At 39.0% G+C, this 13,402-nt stretch overlaps 1 protein-coding gene across 9 annotated transcripts in view; it reads right to left on the bottom strand.

The window, feature by feature from the left end:
• The window catches only part of LOC148073452 (pleckstrin homology domain-containing family A member 7-like), a 127,404-nt gene that overhangs the window by 85,647 nt on the left and 28,355 nt on the right, over nt 1-13,402 (bottom strand). Inside the window, exon 1 of one of the 9 annotated variants that reach the window (XM_087798153.1) lies at nt 8,233-8,859. The exons of the other annotated variants lie outside the window; for them this stretch is intronic. Within the exon in view, the coding sequence (XP_087654279.1) occupies nt 8,233-8,303 (71 nt within the window). The 5' untranslated portion in view covers nt 8,304-8,859. Of the gene's footprint in view, nt 1-8,232; nt 8,860-13,402 lie in introns of those variants that run through there. 9 annotated transcript variants of the gene reach the window in all.

Raw genomic sequence — 13,402 nt, 5'->3', positions numbered from 1 at the left:
GGCTGAAAACAATTACTTTCAATTAGAGCAGGAAGAGTCGCTGCAGGGTTTGTGTCGAGCGGCTAAATGATCCCAAACTATTTGTTTTTTAAACTCTAGAGGCAAAACTACAAAATATAAACTCCTGTGATCATCAAGGTTGTTTTCCTCCTGCTTCCCAAACCTCAAAGCTCCTCTTTATCCAGGAATTAAAAAAGCTTCAAAAGCGACACATTCCATGACCTAAAACTGAGGCGACAAGGACGGCGGCGGCGTAAAGAGATTCATTATTCCGTGCTTATTGGAGGATCAAACATGGGCGCTGACAAGGGTGTCGGGGGTGCTTGGGTAAATGTTAGTCACATTTGTGTGTTGACAGGTGGCGCTCTCCTCGCCACCTCCTCAACATTAATAATGCTGCTACAAATTTGTAAATGCAGGAACTAATTATTCCCAAACCCTCCAACAGCTCTTGAACGCACCGTCAACCCCGTGACAAACAGGGTTGCCTCACTCAGGCAAGTTTCTTCACGCCGACTCTGTGACACGTTCGAAACAAACACGACATGGAAACATCGATACACACTTCCGGACCGTTCATGTTTGATTGACTCGAACCACTGAACCACTGACACAAATTGTTCGGCGCAAAATCCTCAAGAGAACGAGACGTACGAGAGGAAGATAGTCTGAACACAAGAAATAGAGCGAGATGACATCGGAGTGATGAGCAACGCAGGAAAAAAAAATGCTTTTAAAAATAAGATAGTTCAACTTTTTTCTAACGAAGAACAAATAAAGTGGTAACTAGAACAAAACATAAATAAGAACAAGATGAATACATGGAACAAAATCAAAAAGCTAGAAAGAAAGCAACAAGAAAAAGTACTAACTCAGGAAAGAAGAATGAAAGAATATACAACACTTGCAGGATAGATTTACACACTTTTCTTCCCAATGCACTCATATATATATATATATATATATATATATATATATTGTATTTTTTTATTTGTGTGTAGAACTCTACCCCCCTGCCCCCAATTCTAAAGGGTGTGGGTTTTTTAAAACACTGATGTTTTCTTTCTTGTTCGAACGTTTGTTGTTTTGTTTATTTTAATTTATGTTTACTTATAATTCTACCATCATTATCAATGATCAATTCATTTATTATATTGCAATATAGATTATGTTTTTTAATTTGTATCTTCGTTTTGTTCGTATTTAAATATGCATTTTATACCGCATGTATACGTATCATTTGTGCTTATGTCCGTTTTTGTTTTTGTTTTGAGAACTCCTGCGAAAACTTGAATGTTCCCAGTGTGGGAATAATAAAGGTTTGTCAAGTTATGTTATCATGTTATTATGAAGAATAAGAAGAAAAGGGAAGGAAAAGTACAAGAATGACGAGACAGAAAAGTGATAAAAAGAACAAAGTTTAAAGATCAAAGGAAAAAAGACAAAGAAAGAAGGGAGGAAGAAGAAGAACAAGTGGAAGAATAAAAGAAAGAAAGAACAACAAATAAAGGAAAAACAAGAACACAAGGAACAATGCAAGAAAAATAACAGGATAAAGAATTGAGAAGCAACAAGAAAACCAAGAGGAGAAAGAAAAGGTCGGAGCAGCAGGTGAGACGATGACTTCAGGTACTCCAGTACGAGCGTGAGCGACATGTTACTCATCACCATTGTTCATTGAGATTTTTGCTGTGGACTTTGGCCTGTCTAGAGCTCCGGAACATTCCCGGGTTTTTCCAGCGTCGGAGCGTCTGTGCTCGTGTGGAAAAACGTCCGGCTGACTGACACGTATGATTGAGAGGGTAAACAAATGCAACGCCTACTCAACAAACACAACATTAGAACACTAAATTACCTGCCCGGCACACACACACACCTCCTCCTACACATTCCTGTGTCATCAATGTACACACACACACACACACACACACACCATCATCATCATCAGGCTTCTACACTCACCTACAGTCTGTGGAAACAACAGGCGGCAGGTTTGCTCCAGATAAATTCAAACTTCAAAAAGAGAAACTCGGGAGTAAAGACGTTGAGCAGGGGGCGGAGCTTATCGTGTCATCACTGTTGACAGGTGAGTTAATGATTAAGCAGGTGATCGTTGAACTTTCGATGAGTCAACACAGCCCAAAAACTAGTGATTCATTTAACTGCCACATGTGTCACAGACTCGACTAAACATTTGTACAATTAACCAAAATAAATGTTGTTGCATACACAATCCTATGTTTGTGTACATAAGAAAAGTAAGATAACCTATAGTACTAGGTACTCATGGAGAAGGGGTTGGACTTAATAAACTAACGGTTCTCCCAAATCCTTTTCTAACATTTCTTTCCCTCGACTATTTCAAGTATATTTTGTTGTGATTCACATGTTTGAAATAAAAGTATTAATTCATTCATTCATTCATTCATTCATTCATTCATTCTTAAATCGTGTGTTTGTGTAAGGGGATTTTGTGTACCTTATTTTGTATATATTTTCTGTATTTAGCGAGCAGCAAGAGATACTAACCTTTAAAATTAACTTTTAGTTATTGTGTAGTTTTTAATTTTTTTGTGTGATAACATGTGAGATTTTAGGGAGTCTGTGTGAACTTTAGCTTAACTTTGTTCATTTGTGTCAGTTTGCATGTTTGTGTTTATTGATGCATTTTGTGTGTACCAGGTTGTTTTGCCCTTTTACGATAAGTAGGATTGGGTTTTACCGGTACTTTTGTAGCACTAACCAAAATGCTGAGTAGTAACAAGTACCGAAAACATAATTTCGGTTTCATGCACGATCAAAACTTGCTGTGTTGATAAATCTGAAGAAATGTAATGTGTGACAAGGACAACGTGTTGTTTTGCACCTAAAAGTATTTGTTATTTATTTATTTTCAAGAAAACAATATAAATTTACCAAAGATGAAAATTTGAACTTAACTTTGTACTTAGTGTAATGTCATTTACTTTTTGTAAGAAATGGTCTCGTAAAAGTAGTGTCGGGGAAAAAAGGCAGTATCAAAACTTGCATTAAACTTGCTTGATTTAAGTTCCTTCAGCTAATAAGGACGTAACGACTCTGCCTAGAGGCCAGAGGTGTAATTGCAACACTTAAATGAACAAACACCACTAATAATTGCATGTTAATTGTAAATAAAATAAAAAAAATTGTATTACTATACTTTATTGAAATATTAACCATAACAGAAATTTTCATTTTTTTATGATTTCAAAGCAAGAAGTCGATACATTACTGAAGATCGATTAGACGAAAAGTTGCGATGTTTAAGTTTATCAATATGTTCTTATTGTCTCTATTGATCTGGACGTGTGAGTCAATCTATTCATGTGTTTGTTTATTTTTTATTTATTTGCAAAGGTTAAAGGAGGTTCACAGATGGTCTCTGTGATCAACCCTGGAGAAACAAATCTTGTGCAGAAGCACTCGCTGGTGAATAAAAGACGAGAAAACAAGGACATCAATCTCAATAATCCACAGCATGTCTGCAAATAAACCGACGGAGGCTTTTAAAAGTCGTCCTCGGACCATTACTGCGGCGAAATGTCAGACCCACGAGGTGCCCGGCACCGCGGCGAGCGTGAGTCAGTGCACTTCGCCACCGGAGACGCGAGTGGGAGTGAACAGCGACAGCCGACTCGTTGTGGCGCCGCCGGCCATTTCCTCCGATCCCGCCGATGATACCGGCTCGGCTCGACGCAAGATCCCGCAGGTCGTGGACATGCCCGGTGGTCATAGGGATGAGTCACTTGTCCCGCCGCACATGAACACGACTTACGGCGCCTCGACTGAGAATATCTGGTTTGAATATTCATTAAGGCCGTCAGCGGCGCCTGTTAAGAGGTCAGAGGTCGTCGCATAACTGACAGAAGAGGAGGCGCAGGTGAGATTCTCACCCCCCCCTCCAAGCCCCGCAACACCTCCGCCGACCTCACGGGTATGATGATTGATGGTGCGCAGCGAAGTCACATCTCATGCCATGTGATTGATGATGTCATCACCATGGATACCAACTAACAAGTAGCACCGATTACTGGTGTCAGAAAACACACAACCAGATATGGTCAAATATGATGAGTAGAGGTGTAATATCCATACATTTAAATATTGTTTTCTTTATATTGTATGTATATAAAATTTGATGTAAAAATGTTGATAAAATGTGTGTTCTTTCTTTTCTATTATTTTTATTCATAACTAACATGGAAGTTTAAAGTTAAATCGAATCTGAAAATATATCCTTGTTACTACAGTATCACAATACATAGCAATATATCCTGTCGTTGATTTTTTCGTGATACGCATCATGTCGTCAGATTCTTGCCAAAACACACTCCTACTCATGAGGTGGTGGTGAAACTACAAAATGTTTCCCATATTGAATAAACAATGTATTTATATTCATATATATTCATCATCATTATTCAATACTAATTGAACTCCAAATACTACTTTTAAATTCAAGGAATTTCTGTTAAAAGAGAATTTTCTTTTTAATAAAATGATTTTTTTTTTACATCATATTTCTATTTTTTAAAGCCAGAGGCTAAAACAGTTGCAGGACGCGCCCACTTCACAAGAAGTTGTCGCCGAGTTATTGAGAACGCCCAGATCTTATCAACACAGCTCCGGAGCTTTTGTTTTTGGCAAACATTACCGGTCTTGAGCAGAAAAAGCGCAGTATTCACGATCCATTATTACACGCAGGAAGAACCAGTTTCCTGGACCCGTGTTGGGCAGTTGTTGAACATTCCAGCTGAACCAGCGCGACACGACCACCTCGGATGAACTAGAATCCACGACTCACGGAGGATTTCATGAGTTGCTGGTGTGAACTGACTCAGAGATTTCTAACCTGAAAGATATGATGATGGCTCAAACTTTAGAGTAACTCTCATCACAAAACTGCAAATTCTTACCTAAACAACATGAATTCTTTCTTGTATGTTTCTCACACATTTTCAAAACATTCTAGGTGACTTGGTGCCTGTAGTTCGTAGAGTTTGGATCAACATTAGATCAATGCTTTCATAAATAGGCGACCGTTTGTCAAGACGATAATTTATAAGCATAAAATAAACAAACAAAGAATATGGACTAAACTAAACTAAAATACTTTTAACAAAAAATATATATATATATTATTAGAAAAGAAAAAGATCAACACAAAGGTAGGTCATAGAGAATAAAGCTAAAACTTGGATCATTTAATTATGCATTCATAAAGAAAGAAAATGAGCGAATACGTTAGAAAATATGAATAAAATATATAAACTATATGTTTATTTCCAGGGGTATAAACAGAGTATGTGATACAAAAGTGGGTTTATTTTTGGTCTGTGTTATTTCCTTTGATCTATGCTCTTTATATTTGCACTTTGTTATCTCTTTGGACTTTGTTCTTTTTATTTGCTCTTTGTTCTTGTTTTTATGAAACTTTCTGTACCTTCTATCGCCTGCTGTGAACTGGAAATGTAATTTCCCGAAGGAGATCTCCAGAGGGATTAATAAAGACTATCTATTTATTTTATTAACTTTCCTAGATAAAATACTTAACGCTTGTGTTATCTCAAGGTCAAGATGACCCAGAGGCCTGAAAACAAATGTGTGTTGTGGTACCCCTTGTGTTGTCTCCGGATCAGGGTGAACGACCTCCCTGGCTTCCATAGATAAATATTCAGTGGTGGAGATCGGGTCACTTTGACCCACAGACAACACAAGGGATACCACAAACACATTTGTTTTGGGGTTGAGGAAATCATTTCTGCCTTTCATCCACTTCAGAGAAAATTTGAAAATGCATTTTTAAGGAGAAAAAAATGTCAGCGATCATCACTTCACAGGGATATGAGAGTAATCATGAAGTATCAACTCATGGCGAGGTATCAATGACCCAAAAAAATGACAAAGAACAAAAAGTATATATTTATCTCTTCTTATGCAAAACTCTTGTTCATGTTACAAGTAGGGGAAACTATTTTGGGCGGATTATAAAAAGCCAGTAAACTACAATTTACATAATCCTACTCCCATTTTTCACAGCTTTGCACAGATATGTGCAGTAAAAGCATTGAAGACACGTTCAAATTATTCATGATGAATCTCAAAAGAAACGCCATCAATTCTCCTTCTCTGCTCTTTCATTTCTCTTTGCTGTTGGTCGTCTGTACCTTCATCCGGATTTAAGAAGGTTTTAAATGTCATCATTCACCTGTATGGCCTCTCACCGCTGCTGCGTGTTAGAAATAAAACACTGGGGATGACTGAGGACGAGAGGATACAGTGACTCCAGCAGCTTTTACAGCTGATGTTTGGACATATTTTGGTTTGAAAACAAATGAAAGCAGTTACGACTTTGTCAAGAGTCATGTGGTCTGTAAATACTACAATACCAGAGTCAAGTACTTGACAATACTACACATATATACTTGTTACTACAGTATCACTATAAATCATTGACCCTGTATCGTGATGTATATCATATCAACACATTCTTGGCGATACACACCCCTTAGTGCTTAGAGTTAGAAAGTGAGTTTATATGGGTTTGAGTTTTTTCACTTGTGTTGACAAAATGAAAAATGCAGTTGAAAATGTTCAGTTTTAACTTTTAAAAACCTGACAGATGTTCAAAATGTTATTCATCTCTCACATATAGTATAGTTTTTAAAAAAAAGTTTTCAGCCGTAAAATAAATAAAAAACGTTTTCAAAACATTCTTTCAGCCTCTTAAACGTTAGATCCACCAAACTTAAAGTGCAGTTAATTGTTGTATCTCATTTTACTTGTATTTATTAATGTTTTAATACAACAGGACACAAGGTCTCATTTTCAAGAGGGACCTTTTTCAGGCAAACATACGATAAAACAAACAATATTAGTCATTGACAAACACAATATATAACAAAAGTACAAACACAGTAAAAATCAAAGCTGATTGAATGGATTTTTCAAGTGCCCTTAAAAATCATTAAAATCCCTCATTAAAATCAAACTGGACAACTTCAGATACTGTTGTAAAGTGTTCCAGGTTCAAGGGGCAGAGGATGAAAATAACTTCTTGCCAAGTTCTGTACGTACTGAAGGAACGCCAAGAAGAATGAAGATAAAGGCATGGAGTGAAGGCTATGACTTCACTGTTTGTGTGACATCTACGAGGAGATATATGATGATAAATAATAGTGATAATAGTTTAAAGCGCATGATTCTACTTCTTTCATGCTCTGCCCTCGTCTTAGAACCACTCTCAGAAACTGAGTTTATCAAATTATTTTTGTTTATTTGCCATAAGCTTTATATTTTTCTCCAAAATTCAAGGGTGGATCATGTGGTCTGTAAATTCTGCAACACCAGATAGTGTCAAAAAGTGTTAAAAAAAAAAAAAAAAGTACTGGACAATACTCCTTGTTCCTACAGTATCACAATCCATCGCAATATATTGTATCGATGACCATGTATCTTGATACGCATCGTATCACCAGATCCTTGACGATACACACTCCTACTGGTGACAAAATGGGTTGTTACTGTTAAACATTGTGTAAAACACAACCGAAATGCACTAAAAACAACAAAACCAGTGGAGAAAGTTCCTATAACCTGTAACACAAGGATATCAATTTTTTCTGAACAAGAATCTCACCAACTCAGGTATTGATTTAATCAAATGGTTGTATTTCAAGTACACTTTGAAACTAAAGATTTAAAAAAAAAACTTTTTTGGCAACATAACATACGGCTGTCACAGTTACAGTTGAAGCTTTGGTTCTACGGATGCTTCCTCAGGAGGTAACGTGAAGCAAAAGCCTGTAGAGGGCAGAGCATGCATGAAGTAGAACTGTTGTTAAACAGTCATCTCCGTTACTCAAGAGCCGATTCTGAATCGAAAATCAAATCTATTTAAGAAACTGGCCTCGATAACCAGCCTCAGAAGATCATACCCACTGACAATCCTGTCGTAGACGCTGCGACAGATCAACATGTGACACAAGAAATGACCAATTTTTGTGCATTAAAGTAGCCAACAGGTGAGCAGGTACATCTCAGATGTCTCGGTCCAGTGTGTCCAGAGGAAACACTAATACCTGATGGATGGACTTCATAAATCATCACGCTGTGATTCATTAGTGAAGTGTCGCGACCCCCCCCACGAGGGACCCTCGATTAATAATCTGAGGTCAATCTAGGACAGAAAGTGGGAGCGACTCAGGTTACCTGCAGGGCTCGTGGTAGAAGGGGTACCCGGTGTGCGGGAAGTGGTTGCAGTATCCCGACTGATTCCACATGCTGCTTCCTGCGGCGGCGGCGGTTTCCACGAGAGGTCTCTTCACCCGTCGTCTCGTTCTAGAGGGTCACGTCCGTCAGCCTCTCCGCTCGCTCCATGGCGACGAAGGCGGCGATTCCGGGGGGGAATGTGTCAGAAAGTGGCCGCGGGGCAGAAAGAGGTGGGCGATGATCAGGTGAGTCAAGTCTGGTGTGGTTTTTAAAACACACCTGGAAAACTCGCGCACCTTCACAAAAAGGACCCCAAAGAAGAAGAGTGTCAGACGAGCGCCTCAGGTGAGTTACGACATCACAGGTGTAATCCGGTCACCCTCCCTTCGGGGCTGTTGGGGTGGGGGGTGGGGGGGTAGATCAGATGTTTTCGAGCAGCACAGAACTCGCCTCGTCCAAAGATGTGGAGAACATTCTCCGAAAAAACTTCCTCTGCCGGGAAAAAAACCTCCTGCAACAACAATCCTCTTCCAGAGCCGCTTAATCCAACTGAGCATTCAAACCCCGGACCCCCGACCGCCGAGTCCAACCTCACCAAACAGCCGCGGCAAATGACTGAGCAGAGAGAGAGAGAGGGAGAGAGAGAGGGGGAGAGAGAGAGAGAAAGAGGGAGAGAGAGGAAGTAGATGAGGCGGGAGTGAGATGGGCGAGCGAGAGGTAAACAGAGCAGCTGCATTCCTTTTCCCGCCTGAGGAGAGGAGACGCCGGGCTGTGGATGAAATTGTAATTTGAGATCTGACCGAGTGTGGACACCTGACTTTCAGCGCACCGGTGGATGATGACACAGGGATTATTCTGCCGGGATCATGATAATAATTCATCAAATCTAGATACGGTTCAGACTCACAGAGATGGTCCAGAAAAACAGCAGATTGTCCCCAAAAGTATTTGAGAAACTCTCAGAAGTATTTCAGTGGCATCGGAATATTGAACAGCAACGACTGAATTAAAAAGTCGATTGTTTTCTAATGCCATGTCCCAAATCCTGCACTTTTCTAAGTGCACTGCTTTACAGTACACTGTAAAACAGGGCAGTACTGTCTCAAATCAAACTCTGCTGCTACACTTGGAAATGACTCGACAGCTTCTTCTTCTACTACTTTATAAAGCTGATTGCAGCCAGCTATTGTAACACTATCGACGACACTTGACAACACTTTTCACCAATTTAAACAAGTTATTAAGTTGTGTTTCATTGTGTTATTAGTGTTATTCGCACACTGCTCATCGGGACATACTTGTGTACTCATAATGTTAAATGTAAATGCAGAAGTGCGTGATTTGGGACATAGTCCATATGATTTTTTCCAAGAAAATATAAAGTGTTTATATTCAAATTTCGATAATTAAAAAATGTTCATTTCAAAATTCAATACTTTTTCAGTGATGGAACTGTCAGTCAATCATTGTTCGATCAATTGTCTGTTGACACTATTAAACCAGCATTTTTTCATTGAATTTAAAAGACTATGAATTTAAAAAAATATTCAATCTCGAAGAATGATCTTGGTATAATTGGACATGGACATAGAATATCAAACGCTATGTGTAAAAATAAAAAAAAAAATCATTCTCGAAATAATCATATTTTTTTAAGCCTTTCGGGCTTCTTGGTCACCTTGACCCACATGGTTTGATTCAATTATTTTAGGAAAACAAATTCAAAATTTTAATTTAAAAATACTGAATTCAATTACTCGATTGAATTAAATGATTTCTTTATAAAAATGCAATTATAAAAAGCTTTTTTTAAAACAATATATTCATTTGAACTCAACGTTTCAATCCCATGACGCTGATCCACTTCCATACAGCAGCGTCTGGTGAGTCAGAAAAATAAGCAGCAGCTGCTGCTTCTAGACTCTGACCCTGAAACAAGGACGCTGCACTCGAGGAACGACGACTCCTGACGCACACTTGTCTTGGCCAGGATCCTCACAGGTCAAGGACCAGACGTGTAATCCTGTTTACCAGGAGCAGGTCGGAGAATCCGGACCTTGTCGCGAATGCAGATTATTATTGAGATCGAAAACTCCACGTGTGGTGAATTCATAGATGCTGTTCTAGTCGGAGCATGAATCCTCAGACATGACAGAGAGTCGACAAGTGTTTCCAGTGTCTTGCATCACAGCCTGTCGTGAATCCTACTTTCAACTCCACCTCAAGACACCGACACGATGACAGGGGAAAAGGACCATTGAAGGGATCAAAATTAACTTTGTGTCGTTTCTGTACCTCTGCCAAGGAGAGCGCTCCAGATTTGATCACGAAAAACTAGGCATCAAATCAAACCAATAAAAGAACTTGAGAGAAAGTAACCGGACCGGTTCAAGTTCAATCTTGTTACGGGAAAATAAAGTTTGAACAAATACTTTGGAAAAGATTTAAATATTTGTTTCCCACAGCTGCATATTAATGAAATGAATATGAAGTAAAAAAAATGTTACCTTATTTTTTGTCATGTTATTATCACACTTTTGTCATCCTTACCAACAGAATCTTTATTAAATATTTAATAATATTATTCCGACTTTGTAACCCTAAAACGTTTTCAAATTAACAACAACAACACATTTTAAATAGTCATTAGAGAAGTTTTAAAGTTTTTATTCTGAAGGAGCTTGACGTGGCAATAAGCCATGCCAATGAATAACCTTCAAAACCTTCTCAGATCCAGATGGAACTGCAACTACGTACAACCATCAGCTCACATTATCAATTTTTCTTACTTATCATATGTGAACCCAAACATAAAAAAATAAATGTAATGAATACTTCTATTCTGGTGTAGTTGCTCTAGTCCAGGCATGGCAGAGAAAGGAAGTAAAAAAAACTAAATTTGAAGATTTTGTGGAATGATAAATGTAATAATTAAACTTTCAATTTAGCCTTTCCATTTGTTTGAGAAAAATATTTATAGAAAAGCACATTTTTCAAATCGCAGAGGGTGCAATAGCAAAAAAAATATGTTCTTACACTGTCTGTACAGTAGGTGGCAGCAGAAACAAAAATGGAAAGAGACAAAGTGGCTTTCGCAATGTTTTTTTTCTTTGTATTAACAAAATATGTATCCATATTCAAGTAGTGCAGCCATTTTTATTCACATCTCTACACTCATCACATTCATTTTGTGATATGCATTATTATTTGTTAGTTTTTTTTTAACTCCAGAAGATTGAGGTATTTAAGGTTTGTATCTTTACAGTTCAAACGTTAAAAAAATCTGTTTAAGTCAAATTCAAATCAGAACATGATTATTACCCATGTTGAAGGTTTTGAACAAAAAGGATGAAACTAAATAAAACAAAGGACGCTACATTAACGTGACGTATAAAATTAAACTAATAAATCCATTGTGTTCTAAATGTCTTCTTTATGTTTATTGCGCGTTTCTTAGAAACACTCAATTAATATATATAATCTGTCACCAATATAAAAGACAATATAAAATACACTAAAATAAATATTATTTATGAATGAGTTCTTGAACCGTGATTTCCTGGTCTGGTATTTCAATTTATATATCAATTAATCCTTTTAATTTCATCATAATTTGCAGTTCGTTTTTTTAATTAAAGGTCGCATTGCTCATACTGGACTTATGCGACAAGAAATTACAATAAAATGGCAAATTATTCAGCCCCAATAATTCGTTTAACTCTAAATATAATCAACTTCTTCGTTCATTTTAAGAGCTAGTTTGTTACACAGATGTGCTTTGAGAACCTCCATGTGATGATCTGAGTTAAGTGACCTGCTTGTAAAGCAATGAAGTCTTTCTCGCCCTTGACCTTCTCGTCGGATTCCCTCGCCCTCCCAACATGCATCTGGAGGAGAGGCTCGCCGTCACTCCGGTGTGGGCGTGCGGCTCCCGGTGAGCCTGTAGGAACATCGTGTGGTCTAATTGGGTCACTGCATCCCGCAGCTGCTCTTCGGGGAGAGCTGGCTGATTATGAAGACGGCGAGGAAGTGGGAAGAGGATCTGGCAGGAGCTGAGAGGAAACACAGGAGAGGCGAGGAGCGAAGGAGGAGGGAAGGACGACTCCTGCTGCTCGTGTATTTGTCGTGAGATTTAATTCCAGCTCAATCCAATCAGGGCTGCAACACAACACAGGGGATTGTGCTTCGCTCCCTCCATCTTCTTTTGTCTTCCCTTCGTTTGAAGTGGCAGGTGGAACTCCGCCCACACACACAAACACACTGGTGATGCGATGTGTGTGAGAGGCATGAGGCCGCCGTCACCCCGCTGTCGGCGCAGGTGAAAGTTGTCGCTGTGCGAGATGGCGAGAGAGTGATGGGCTTATCAGGCAGCCGCAGACTTCCATCACTGTGTTGGGAATACAAACATCCAGACACGACCAACAGAGCCCAAGCCGGCGGCGGTCAGGCTCGTTTTGTGACGCCGACGGTCATTTATGACCACACAGGGGCAGCAGAGGTGAATTATGAAGACAGCCGGGACAGGTTTTATTGCCATACGAGTTGTAGTGCGTTAAATATGTAACTGGGAGAGCACTTAGCGAGGGCAGTCAGCTGCCAAAGAGCTAATTTTTACTGACATTATATTCCATGGAAGGATGGATTAAGACAGATGGATGTAAAGATGTCAGTATGAATGGAAGGATGGACGAAGAGTTGGTGAGTTGGACGGACAGGTGAATAGATGGGAGAATAAATAGATGGATGAATAGATGAATGGATGGATGGGTTGGTGGATGAAAGGATTGACGAACAAACAGTACGGCTGGAGGGAAGTTGGTGGGATGGATGGATAGGATAAAAGAAGCACAAGTAAGTGGATGAAGGGATGTATAAGGTGGTTGGATGGATGGACAGATGGGTTGTTGGTTAAATGGATGGATTCATTGAGGGATGGATGTGTTTGGTTGGATGGATGAATTGTTTAATTGAGGGACAGATGGATGGTTGGATGGACGGGCAGGTGGTTGGTTAATGGATGGACACATAGATGGACAGTTGGATGATTGGCTTAATGGATGGATAAATGGTTGTTTGGATGGATGTGAGGATAGGAGGATTGATGAATGGATGGACAGATGGGTGGGTCGATGGATGGATGGATGTTGGTTTATTGGATGGATATAAGGGT

This window comes from Callionymus lyra, chromosome 8 (assembly GCF_982586985.1).
Source record: "Callionymus lyra chromosome 8, fCalLyr1.hap1.1, whole genome shotgun sequence".
Lineage (NCBI taxonomy): Eukaryota > Metazoa > Chordata > Actinopteri > Syngnathiformes > Callionymidae > Callionymus > Callionymus lyra.
Note: the sequence above shows the minus strand (reverse complement) of the source record. Positions and strands in the feature narration are given on the sequence as shown.